The 12494-nt window shown below is 41.1% G+C and overlaps 1 protein-coding gene across 1 annotated transcript in view; it reads right to left on the bottom strand.

The window, feature by feature from the left end:
• Window positions 1-12494, bottom strand: part of MED13L (mediator complex subunit 13L) — a 395410-nt gene that overhangs the window by 5929 nt on the left and 376987 nt on the right. The window contains exons 28-29 of the mRNA XM_044990575.1: window positions 4792-4946; window positions 1118-1279 (exon numbers count right to left, since the gene is read on the bottom strand). Coding sequence (XP_044846510.1) covers window positions 1118-1279; window positions 4792-4946 — 317 coding nt within the window. The remainder of the gene's footprint in view (window positions 1-1117; window positions 1280-4791; window positions 4947-12494) is intronic.

Here is a 12494-nt window from a genome sequence, read left to right as displayed (position 1 = left end):
TCTATTGGCAATCCTGTGAAGTGTGCGGTATTTGGAAACATATACGAGCTGGTATGTCATTTACCTTTTTGTATATTCATTGCCTGTTTCGTTATGAAAATCTATAAAAAGTTAGTCACAGAAAAGAAACTGATTGTATATCTATCCTAGTCAGTTTCTTATACTGTGTCCATCAGTGTACATCAATTAGCTCTGGTCTACGCTGGGGGGGGAGGGGTGTAATCAATCTAGGTTACGCAACTTCAGCTACATGAATAACGTGGCTGAAGTCGATGTACTTAGATCGACTTACTGTGGTGTCTTCACTGCGATCGACTGTTGCTGCTCCCCCGTCAACTCTGCCTGCGCCTCTCGCTGATCTGGAGTACAGGAGTTGACGGGAGAGCACTCGGGGTCGATTTATCACATCTAGACTAGACGTGATAAATCGATCCCCGTTGGATTGATTGCTGCCCGCCGATCCAGCGGGTAGTGAAGACACACCCTTGGGCAAAGTTTCTAGAACTGCTGTTTCGCTTGAGCTCCTCATATTTGGTCCTTGTGCCACAGCTGTAGCATGGCAGAATGAGAACTATGGTTTCCTCTTCCTTAGGATGACTAGGCCTTGGGAACTGAAAGCCAGGGTACCTTCCTCTAATATCACTTAATGTGGGGGCGCTTCAGTGTTTGGAAATTGTCAGAATCCATTGTGTGCTTGTGCAGACCAATGCAGTAGGAAAGCAGGCAGCTGGCACACACCAAATCCCAGCATAGAGGGCAGGGCTTTGGAGCGGAGCCCAGAGCTGGAGCGTGGAGCAGCTCCGGAGCAGTGGAGCTGCAGGTTTTTGCCTGGAGCTGGAGTGGAGCCGGAGCACAGCTCCAAAGCCCTGATGGAGGGAGCCCCAACCTTAAGTGGGGAAGGGATGCTCAAGTGACTGCAGATGGAGGCAAGGACTTGAGGGGAAAGAGGAAGCGTAAATGGGAATGCGGCGGCCAACTGATTACACTGAAACTCAAACATAACTCTAGTTTTAAATATAATCAGTTGACACCCCTGAAAGGCAGTACTTTCCAGGAAAACTGTGGGTGTCTGTTTCCCTGCCATTATCCCCCTCTAGGGACAGGATACTAGACAAACCTTGAGGAAGAGGGGACACTGGTTTTGTGCCTGTGGACAGGATGACCAGAACCACTGTGGAAGATTCTCAGCTTTGGCAGTGGATACAAAGTATCCTAGAGCAAGAGGCTGTTGCTTCAGCTCTTCAGGGGCTTCTCTGGAAAGAAGACGCTCTCCTTGGCTCTAGAGGGGGAAAACAAAAAGAAAAGCATTAGCAGCATGAAAACCAATCAGTGCATTCCTTGTTTCACTGTCCCAACTCCTTTTCTGTCAGCTCCCACAGATACTCCTCAATTCTGAATCCAGTTTGACTTGCTGCCAGCTACCATGGTAATCTCAGACTGTGCAACACATTCCCTCTAGCTTAGTCACAGAGCTTTTCAAACCACACTATTCAGCCCTAATTTCGGGTAGTGGGGTTCTCCAGATTAACAATCCAGGAGCACCTCAGGTCCCTAAAGAACAATAGAACATGACAGGTTGAAGTGAGTCTGTTCCAGGGCCTAATGGCATGAAATTAAGGCTATATGCAGGGAAACGGGATTTGATCCTGGAGGAAATCGTCCTCTCTAGGCTGGCAGAAGAGGGAGCATTCCAAAGGAAAGAATAGCTGTTTGCAGGCATTTGGATGATTTGTAGAGCTGCAGTGGCTGGAGAAACTGTATGGTTTCTACGTTTCCCAAATTTCATGAGCTTTCTAAAGCTGATAAGAGGAGTGATGTGTGTTCTGCTCAAGAGAGGTTAATTTCATATTTTAAACTGTAACTGCATTTTTAGGGGTACATTTGTTTTTAGTAAATGTTCTTTCCCATCTTTGTATTCCTTTAATAGATTCAAACATGGTGACCTAGAAAGTTTGAAAATATTCTAGACTGAAGATATTTAGAAGAACCTGGATTGGCAATCCATTTAATCCACCCACTTTTTGATCCAGTGGGGAAAAAACACCCATCTGATCCCACTACACCCAAACTGGTTTCATCATGAAACCTTCCAGTGCTAGTCCTTGAAGCAGCTCTTTCTCCATCAGTAATATCTTAATCAGGCATCAAAGAAAGTTAAACAGCCCATAAAGTGGTTATGCTTGGAAAGGGCTGCAGCTCACCTGGCTGCGGGCACTTGGAAAATCCAACAGCAGACCTTGAAACTGGCTGCTGAGCAATCAGGGCTCACACTGGTAAACTACAACAATCAATTACAGATTACATGGATGAAGGCTTGACCTTCCCTGACCCAGAAGGTAATGATCACACGCTGTTGCTTTTTTAAAAACAAAAATTACACCTCAATTACCAGGCCCTTGTTAATGGTTAAACTGAATTACTACAACAGGTTCACCCAGAAAAGACCTCTCCAGGTCTCCAAGCTCTTTGGTCAATAACCTTTTTGTGCTGCTTTTAAGCCAGTTGGATGAAGTTTTCATTGAGAGTCAATTGCAGGGGTAGGCAACCTATGGCATGCATGCCAAAGGCAGAACACGAGCTGATTTTCAGTGGCACTTACACTGCCCGGGTCCTGGCCGCTCTGCATTTTAATTTAATTTTAAATGAAGCTTCTTAAACATTTTAAAAACCTTATTTACTTTACATACAACAATAGTTTAGTTATATATTATAGACTTATAGAAAGAGACCTTCTAAAAATGTTAAAATGTATTACTGGCAAGTGAAACCTTAAATTAGAGTGAATAAATGAAGACTCGGCACAGCACTTCTCAAAGGCCGCCGACCCCTGGTCAATTGTATAAAGCAATTCTTTAAAAAATGCAAAAAAATGATAATAGAGACTGAAAAACTCAGTAAGTCAGAGAGAGAAACTTGTTAACTGATGCTCAGTGGAGGGATGCTCAAGGGTTTGGTAATAGAATATAGAGCTTTTCATCTTTAGGGTTGCCAGTTTGAAAACAACTTATGGAGTGTAATTTAGAACTACCTGATGGCCTTTGAGAAGTGAGTTGAATTATTAGTGTCTAATGGACATATGTCCAGATCACAGAACACACACCCCACAACTGACCTTCTTCTTGAAAGTCTCAGCAACGTAAGTTCCTTAAGGTGACAGCTGAGGCACACTGGCTGCAGGGCAATGTGGCAAGCTTACGCTATTGCTGTGCCTGTCTCTGACTAAATAAAGGACTTTATTCTTCAGATCTGTTAACCTGGCACAGTTCCCCAGCTTGAAAAATCACTGAGTTTTGTGTGGCGAGAGAGTTTTTAATAAAATAAGCTATTCATTGTTTGAGCATAATGCTGTTGTGTCACAATGAATTGTTAGCATCATCCACTCTCAATAAAGGGTCTGCAGTTAAGATCTAAGGAGTGTGTTCCGGACTTAAAATCATACCAGATTTACAATTTTACTGTTTAAAAATAACAAAAATGTATCGCCAGTAGCTGGGAGATTTACACATTGCCTAGTTATAAAATATATATATATATATATATATAAGTGGGTTACAAAGAAACAGCAAATTCATCCCCATTATCTTAGATTTATTTATAAAGTAAAATCCAATCTCTAATTTTTTAAAATAATTGTTGTGAAGCACGTTTCTGTATATTTCAGCTTTAACTTCAACACTTCCCTAACAAAAGCCTCCCTGCTGCCACATTATAAATGCAGTGCCTACAGTTTTTGCATGTTTGTCATGGAAAGGATTATGATGGGCATAAATAAAAGCACCATGAAGTCTCTTATACAACGAAGAGAATGTGTATGTGTAAGACAACCCCGCCAAACTTGCTTCAAAATTATGCTAAATTTGATTCAACAATCAACAATTCTCTCTCAAATTAACAAAATTTGCATTTTAAATAACCGTTGATGCTGGAACCAGCTTCTCAAAAGCCACTTTAAACAGAAATAACTTATAAGGAGCATTCACCCAGGGCTAATTTTTTTCAGAGAAAGCAAAATTTGCATAAAACTCAAGCACCTGCAGAGCTTAAGTTCTGACACTGGGTTTTATCGTGAGGAAAAATAGTCCACTCAAACACCAATTCCTTTTTCTGGAAAATTATTTATGTAGACTTCAAAACTAGGCCGATATCTAATCCAACTCTTTGATGGCAGAAGCAGGAACTTGTTTTCTCTCTTGCCACAGAGGGCAGGACAAGAGGCAATGGGTTCAAACTACATCATAGCAGATTTAGATTAAATCGAAGAACAATAGGACAATGGAATAGACTGCCCTAGTGAGTTCGTGGAAGATCCTTCACTGGAGGTTTTCAAAAGGAGGCTGGATAGCTGTCTGCCTTGGGAGGTTTAGACACAGCAGATCCTGCATCTTGGCAGGGGGTTAGACTAGATCACCCTGGCAGTCCCTTCTAACCTTATGCATTGTGCCAAATCATCATAATCTTTGCTTTTCATGAATACAGATGGACATTCATTCAAGGATGTAGAATATGGCTCTGGCACAAGAAACAAAAGCTCCCATCCAAATCAAGTTCCACAATGACAATTAGCTATCGCTAATTTTGCAGTGGGTGATATAAATAAAGGTGTAATTGCAGCACCTTTCATCTTCTCTGATAGTATCTAGCTAACATCTTCAACTTTTTACTGTTAACTTCAAAGCTTCTTCCTCCATTAACTTCTGTCTGCAGTCAGCTGGTTAATTTTCAGAAATTACAGAAAAAGCTTTGTTGGAGATTTACTTAATATGTATGTGTCTTGAGCATTACAGTCCTTACCCTACTGTGCTGAAAGTGAGATCCCACGCCAATCCCAGAAGGGGAACCAGGGGAAGGAACTGGAGAGGAATTTGGAGAAGAGTGGAGATTCCCTGTGATTAAAATTCCAATGTCATTGTCCATGTCATCTGGGAATGGGAGGTCAAACATGTCGTCTGAAAGAAAGAGAGAGAAAAAGATAAGTCCCTTGTCTAGCCTGTGGTACAGTTAAAATAAATAAAGTCCTGTTCACTAATGACTACTGTACATTAGACACCAATTCCTTTTCCAGGATGCTCCTATTGCGACGCCTTGATCTGTACACTAAAAAGGCTGCTGAAGGCAAGCAGTAAATCTTTTATTATTTTATCCCACTTAGTCAGCACTTTTCACCCCAGCAGCAGATTTAAAAACAAAAATAAGGTTGACAGATTGGCATTTGACAATCCTGCATTTTAGAGATGGTCATATACTGAACAAAAGATTTTCATGTCAAATCAGCTCGCTAGCAATCCAAATGGAAGTAGTTAGGTTAGAATGAATTAATTCTCACAGCAGTTGGTCATAGCTGCTCTCAGCAATCTAATTGTCACCAAAATATTTTAAATGCATTAAAAACTAAAGTGTATTTAAGTTAGCTTTCAGCAAGTGCTGTACTTTAAGCTTTTAGTGCTACAGGTCAGATTCTGGCAGCCTTATTCTGCGAGTAGTCTCATTGACTTCAAGAGAACTGCGCAGAGAGTAAAGCTCTACTCAATGTAAGGATAGCAGAATCTGGCCTATAGTAAAATACAAGGTTAGAAATTAATTTCATAATTAGTTCAAAATACTGCACATTATTTTGCTAAGGCTCTGATTTTTATATTAAACTTTCATTTTCCCATTGGCCCAAAAATGAAAACAAAGCCTGATGAATTTGCCATTTTATCTCATGAAAACCAAATCATCAATTCATATTATTGTACTCTGGATTATACTAAATAATATCTGTGTGAGCCCAATGGAGGCCTGGAATATAGGACAGCTTAGAACAGAGGTTCTCATACTGCGGTTCACAAAGAGATGGGATCTTGATTCTGACTGCTTCTACAGTCATCCATGGTTTTATTTTTTGTTTTTAAAAAGCATCATCTTATGTTAAAGCAACTGAAAATGTGGAGAAGCTATGTTAGCTGACTCCAAGGGAGGATACAGGTTCTCCCCTCTGTACCTGGAGCAGCTAGAGAAGCCAGAGCTGAGTCAGAAGTTGCCAGTGATAGATCTTTCTTATCATTACACGCCCCCGTCCCTCTGCACACGCCTCCGAAAAGCATGACTTAGTGCAACAGACAGTTAAAATACTTAAATACTTCCATAATACTTTGCCATTTATGCATTTGCTTTAGGTACCTAAGGACTGTGGCTAGACAGCAAATGGAATGAGGTGACCCACGTAATCATAAAGAGGAAGGGAGCTGGTCCATGAAACATGCTCTTAAGATGTGGTCCAAGCTATGAAAGCTGACAAATGCCAAGCTTAGAGGACTTTAGAATTGGTTGGAAAAAACAGGTCAACATTTTTGTGAAAAATATATCCCTTTTTTAATAAAAAATGTTCAACCAGCTCTAGAGGGTTTGCATTGGTATATACACCCTTTCACCTGCAAGTCAATGGTTTGAATAGGTTGTGACCAAAAAATATTATATTATGTTGGTTCAGTGGCTTAAATTAAATTTAAGTGATGGCCTCAGTCCAGTTCTTAGTGGACTGACGTCCACATCACACAACCACCGTAAGTTGCAGCTTTTCCTGTCAGTCTCACTGCAGAAGCGAAGGACTGAATGGACATTGAGACAATTTGCTCTTTCTCCTAGAAAAGTCCCTCCAAAACAGAATTAAGTCACATTAGTGAGATGAGAAAACTTGAACTCCAGCTGATCATGTTTCATCTGTTCTGTTACTATAGAAAGGTCACTTCCCTGGGCTGTCAGTCCATTTTATTATTTTGCTTAATTTATTTTTTAAATAAAGACACCTGAATAGTTGTTATTTTTGAGCTCCAGCCTTATTAGCTAATAAATATATTTTAAAAGAACAGCCAGTTTAAATCCAAGTTTAGATAACTTTACAATGCCCAATTATTGTTATAGCCCTGATATATGGCATCATATAGTGATCTCAGCACTTAGACTTCTTGGTACAAGGGACAGGAAGAGGAAAAAGAAGAGGTTACTTGTACAGTAACTAGAGTTCTTTGAGTTGTTTGTCCTGATATGTGCTTCATTTCAGGTGTGTATGCCCTCCACATGCCTTTGATCAGAGATTTTTGGTAGCAGTACCCGTTTGGTCTGCACCTGTGCTCTAGACACCCTTGTCCCCTATACCAAGTGTAAATAGGGCAGCATGGTCAAACTACCCTCAGTTCCTTCTGTACCACAAAGTCCTGCGAGACAAGATTCCAATGCAGAGGGAAAGGAAGGTGGGTAGTGGAGCCCCCATAGTGACAAACACCTTAAATGAACTCCAGTTCCTGTACAAGGTAGTTAACTCCTCCTTCTTCTTTATATCGGTATGGCTGCTCCACTTCAGGTGACTCCTGACCAGTACACCCTGCAGAAGGTGGAAGCTTCAGAACCAGATTTAAGACTGATAACAGAACTGTAATATGAAAGGCAACATCTGCCTTAGATGTGTACACTAAAGCACAGTGTTTGGAGAAGTTGTGAACGGAAGCCCAAGTGGCAGCTCTGCAAATTTCCGCAATTGGTATATTTTTAACTGTCATGGAAGGACACTAACATCTGGTAGAATTGGCTATTATTTTAGGAGGGGCTGAACATTAACAGCCTCAAGAGAGGATGCAATCCAAAACTCACTTTGAAATTCTTTGGGTGGAAATCATGGATCCTTCAGCCCTATAGGCAAAAGAAACAGACTTTCTGAATGGTTGGGTTCTATCCAGACAGAAGCCTAATACCCTTCTAACATATAATGTATGGAGGGCAGCTTCCTCCTTGGTCTGATGTGGCTTAGAGAAGAAAACTGCATACTGAATGAGCTGATTGGTACGGAAGTCTGAGGATACCTTATGTAAAAACTTGTGACGTGATAGAAGGGATATTTTCTCCTTGCAGAAAACTGAAGAGAGGGATCTACCATTAATGCACTGGGATATTGGTGGAATAGGATAGTTTCATCAAACAACTGAGGACCAAATTTAAATCCCACACCAGAGAGAGCTCTCTAATACCTGGAAAACAGTTAATCAACCCTTTGAAAACCCCTCCACATGGGAATGGAAGGCACTAATAGCCTCTAAATGAACTTGAATGGAACTCAGGGAAAGTCTTGACTTCAAGTCCAACAGGTAATCCAGAACAGCTGAGAGGGAAGAATGGACAGGTGACAACGGTCACTGGATACACTAATGATGAAATCTCTTCCATTTTTGCAGGTAAGTCTTCCTAGTTGAGTCTTTTCTGCTGTTTAATAAAACCTACTGCACCTCTCTCAAACAAGAGACTTCTACCCTAGGGAACCATCAAGGAACCAAGCCCTGAGCCATAAAATGTTCAAATCAGGGTGGAGAACCGGACCAACTCAACTCCTCAGTTAGCAAGTGGGAAATAATTCGAAGCTGTAAGGCTGGGTCAGAAGTGAGGTGAATCAGCGAAGGAAACCAAACTTGTCTTGGCCAAGTTGGTACAATCAGAATAACCTTGGCTCTGTTTTTCTTGATCTTGTTTAGTACTTTGAATATCAATGGTATCAGGTGACAGGCATAAAGGAGGAAGGCTTCCCTCACGGATTGATGGCTTATGCATCCTTTAAAGCAGAGTTTCTTGCACTTTCTGTTTATGGTGGTGGTAATGAAGCCACAAGTTAGGAAAATATGTTTGAGGATCAGGCTGTCTGATGCCCACTCATAATCTTGGGAGAAGTGCCTGCTCAAACAATCAACCATGGTGTTTTTATTACCTAGAAGATAAGAGGCTGAAATGAAAACATGATTGGCTATGCACTAGGTCCATAGCTTTATTGTTCCAGCACAAAGAGAAAGAGATTTCCTGCCTCCTTGGTGATTTATGTAGTAGATCCAGGCTATGTTGTGGCTGTAATGATCTTGATGGATAGACCCTTGATTATTTGAAGGAAGTGAATGCAGGCACACCTGACCACTATGAGCTCCAGAGACTGATGTAGAGAGGGGTCTCTTGGGCAGAACTTTTGTATTAGACAGTCTGTATGGAGATGAGCTACCTATCATTTGAGGGATGCATCTGAGGCTATAGGGACGGTAGTGGGAGGTTCAGTAAAGGAAACTCCTGCACAGACCTTGGATGGGTTCTCCCACCAACTGAGTGAATACAGAACTCAATAAGGAAAGGACACCAATTTGTCAAGACTCAGTTTGTTTGGACTGTAGACAGTTCTCAGCTTTGGAAGCAGTGCAGGTGCAGCCTGGTGTGTAGTGTGGCAAAAATGCAAGCAGCCATAGGACCTATAAGTTGAAAACTTTTGACTATTGTTTGTGGGCTTTGTTGAACACTGGAAATCAGATTTATCAGTACTGTAAATCCGACAGTAGGTAAGCCCTGGATGTTATGGCATCCAGAAATGCCCATATAAACAGTATATACTGAACTGCTGTCAAAGTGGACTTTTCCACGTTGAGATGGAGTCCTAACCTGTTAAACAGGGTCATAGATTTCCTTACTGTGGAGACAACTTCATTGCATGATTGGCCTCTGAGGAGCCAACTGCTGAGTAAGGGAACACCATTATTCCACACTAACATAGGTGAGCAGCCCCCACTGCCAGGATCTTCAAAAAGACCCTGGTGGATGAATTAACCAAATGGGAGCACCCGATACTGGAAGTGATTCTGGCTGACCATGAAGCAGAGGAATCTTTTGTGAGATGGATGTACCACAAGGTGAAAATAGGCATTCTGAAGGTTGACTCTAAATGATGGAATTATAGTTGTGAAAGTTACCATCCTGAACTTTTGCACTTTGATGAAAGTGTTCAACACTCTGAGATCTAAGAGCAGTCTCCATCTCCTGTTCTTTTTGGGAACCAGGAAGTACTTGGAATGAAATCCCTTACCTCTCTGTTGGGCAGAAACCAGTCCTATGGCTCTGTAAAGGAGGGAGAGGACTTGTGTCTCAATAAGTGTGTGTGAGATGAGTTTCTGAAACAGGATGAGAAGGGGTCAGGGGAATGGAAGTAAAGTAGATGAATAACCTGATGCTATAACCCCCAAAACTCATCTGACAGATGTAATCTGCTCCCATGAAAGCCGAAACCAGGGAAGAGAGTCTGCAACAGTTGGGAGAAGGTGGACAGAATAGTGCAGTTCTAGATTCTGAAGTTGGGGCTGTTCTTGACCATGAACCAAAATATCAGAATTGACATTTAGCTGACGAGGAAGATTTGATAGTAGTGGAAGATAAAGCAAATGGTTTTCTTTTCTGAAACCCAGGCCTCTTGGATGGTTCAGATGACCCATGGAAAGTAGGGACCTGAGCTGGGTGGAATCTTTGAGCTGTCTGTGACCTACTAAATTTTCTGTTGTTCATAGATGTGTAGACCCCAAGAAATGTGTGGCCCTCGACTCCTTGAGAATGTGCAAGGATTCATCAGTGGACTCACTGAAGAGCTGAAGTCAGTCAAAAAGAAGGCCTTCTACAGTGTTCCGGATTTCCCTTGGGAATCTTGATGTTTGCCACCAAGATGCATGACAACTGCTGTAGAAATAGATCAGGCTGCTGTGTCCTTTCCATCAACGGAGGCCTGTAACAAGGTCACTGCTGAACCTCTGCGATGATCATTTGAAATTGTTCCCCATTTTCTAGAGGGAGATGTTCAATAAACAAATTAAATTTGCTATAGTTTGTGTGATTATACTGAGTAATCAGAGGTTGATAATTAGTGGTTCTAAACTGTAACATCGTGAATGAGTAGCTCTTGTGACCAAAGAGATCTAGGCATTTTTGGCCCTTATCATGCGGCATTCCGTTTAAGCAAGTGACAGACACCACTGATTTGGTCAATGGAATGTACCTCTCTACAGACATGCATGCCTAAACTTAATCTTCCAGTTTGTCCTGGATCTACTCTTGAACACTCAACAGATGTTGCACTTAGTTGGGATATGCATGTCTCCCAAAAAATAAAGACCATCACTGGCCAGGACGGACAGATTCCTGGCAATGTTTGAATCCCAGGGAAACAGGTTTACCCTGGGTAAATAACTATTGAGAGGAGGACTCCTTCAAAAATGGGGCATGGGAGGGTTTTCTAAGGAAATAAACCCTCTAGAAAACATAAATAAAAAGAAAAATTCTAAATCGAGATTAAACTAAAAGTAGAACTACACCTAAAACTAAACCAACCAAGAAGTTATTCCTAGAGCAATCTAGAAGTGGAGACCACAGTACACTCTGCCTCAGACCAAGGCAGCTGACAGTAGTTTGTCCACATTGCTCTCTGTGCCTCTGTACAAGGCATGAGGACGGCTAAGACCATGTATGTGGACCGAAGTAGAACATTAACTTCTTTGGAAAACTGTTACTACTACTAATGTTACTGTTATTCCTAATTCTTGGGACTACCTTGTCAACCTGCACCTGGTATTGTCAAGACAGGTAAACCATAAGGACGGGAAAAGTCCCTGATTGATGAGCCATATTAAGGGTATTCTCTGGAGCACATAGCTGGGTGGAGCTCTGCCAGGCCAGGTTTGCTTGCTCTGTAGAAACTTCTGTGGATTATGGGTTCTAAATTGGTTTTGCTTAAAATCTTATGACAAATGGCAATCTGTCTCTTGTTTTAAATAATAATTGCTGGTTGTTTGCTAAACTCAGTTGAGCCTGTGTGTTCTTCTGCTCTTTCTACCTTTAAAGGGAAGTGCTAATAATACTTAAAGGTCTTAGAGAGACTGAAACGTTAGTTTTGCTTACAGGTCTCAAAACAGGATTGACTTATTTTAATTCAGTTTGTTTATGTTACTATGTGGGAAGTGACTAAAAAGATAGAGAGAAAACAAGTTAACTCTGTACGAAAAGTACATTCTCATTGCTCAGTCGTTTGAAACACAAGTTATGAGGTCCAGGCTTATTCAGATGATGGAAAGTTACCAGTTTAAAACACAGAGCAAAATGTTACTTTCAATGTGGCAATATATTTTCACGATATTTTTCTTACGCAGATTTTGCAGGGAGCAGAGACATTGACAAACATAATGACGATCATTACTACATGCTTAGAACTTCCACTAAAATACTCTGTTTTGGGGGGTGGTGGGTCAGGGAGAACAGTGGAAGCCAAAATAAAGATTAATTAGAAGAACAGCCAGTTTTGTTTTAAAACACAGAGTAATAGCACATATTTTTAGGTAACTTAAGTTTGCCTAATAGTATACAATTAATAGCAGGGAGATAACTTGCTAAACTCTATTTCTAAACTTGTGGTGGCCGAATAGACTGATTCCATTTGATCTGAATGTAAGGGATTTAATTGCAAAGGGGAGACTTTTTGTCTTGAACTACTTAAAGTAATTTCAAGCTGGGTTGCTACACGGGCTGGTTGTTTTCCTTCATCTTCTGAAGAGAGCAATGGATGGCTAAAGCACTGAATTAACCTAGTTTATTAACTTCCTTCCTACAACCGTACTGAACAAAACAGAACTAACGCCATGCTCTGTTTAGCCTCCAAAGTACAAATGAGATGGCTAATAGCT

The sequence above is a fragment of the Mauremys mutica genome, chromosome 16, assembly GCF_020497125.1.
Source record: "Mauremys mutica isolate MM-2020 ecotype Southern chromosome 16, ASM2049712v1, whole genome shotgun sequence".
NCBI lineage: Eukaryota > Metazoa > Chordata > Testudines > Geoemydidae > Mauremys > Mauremys mutica.
This window is presented reverse-complemented; position numbering and strand designations above follow the sequence as displayed.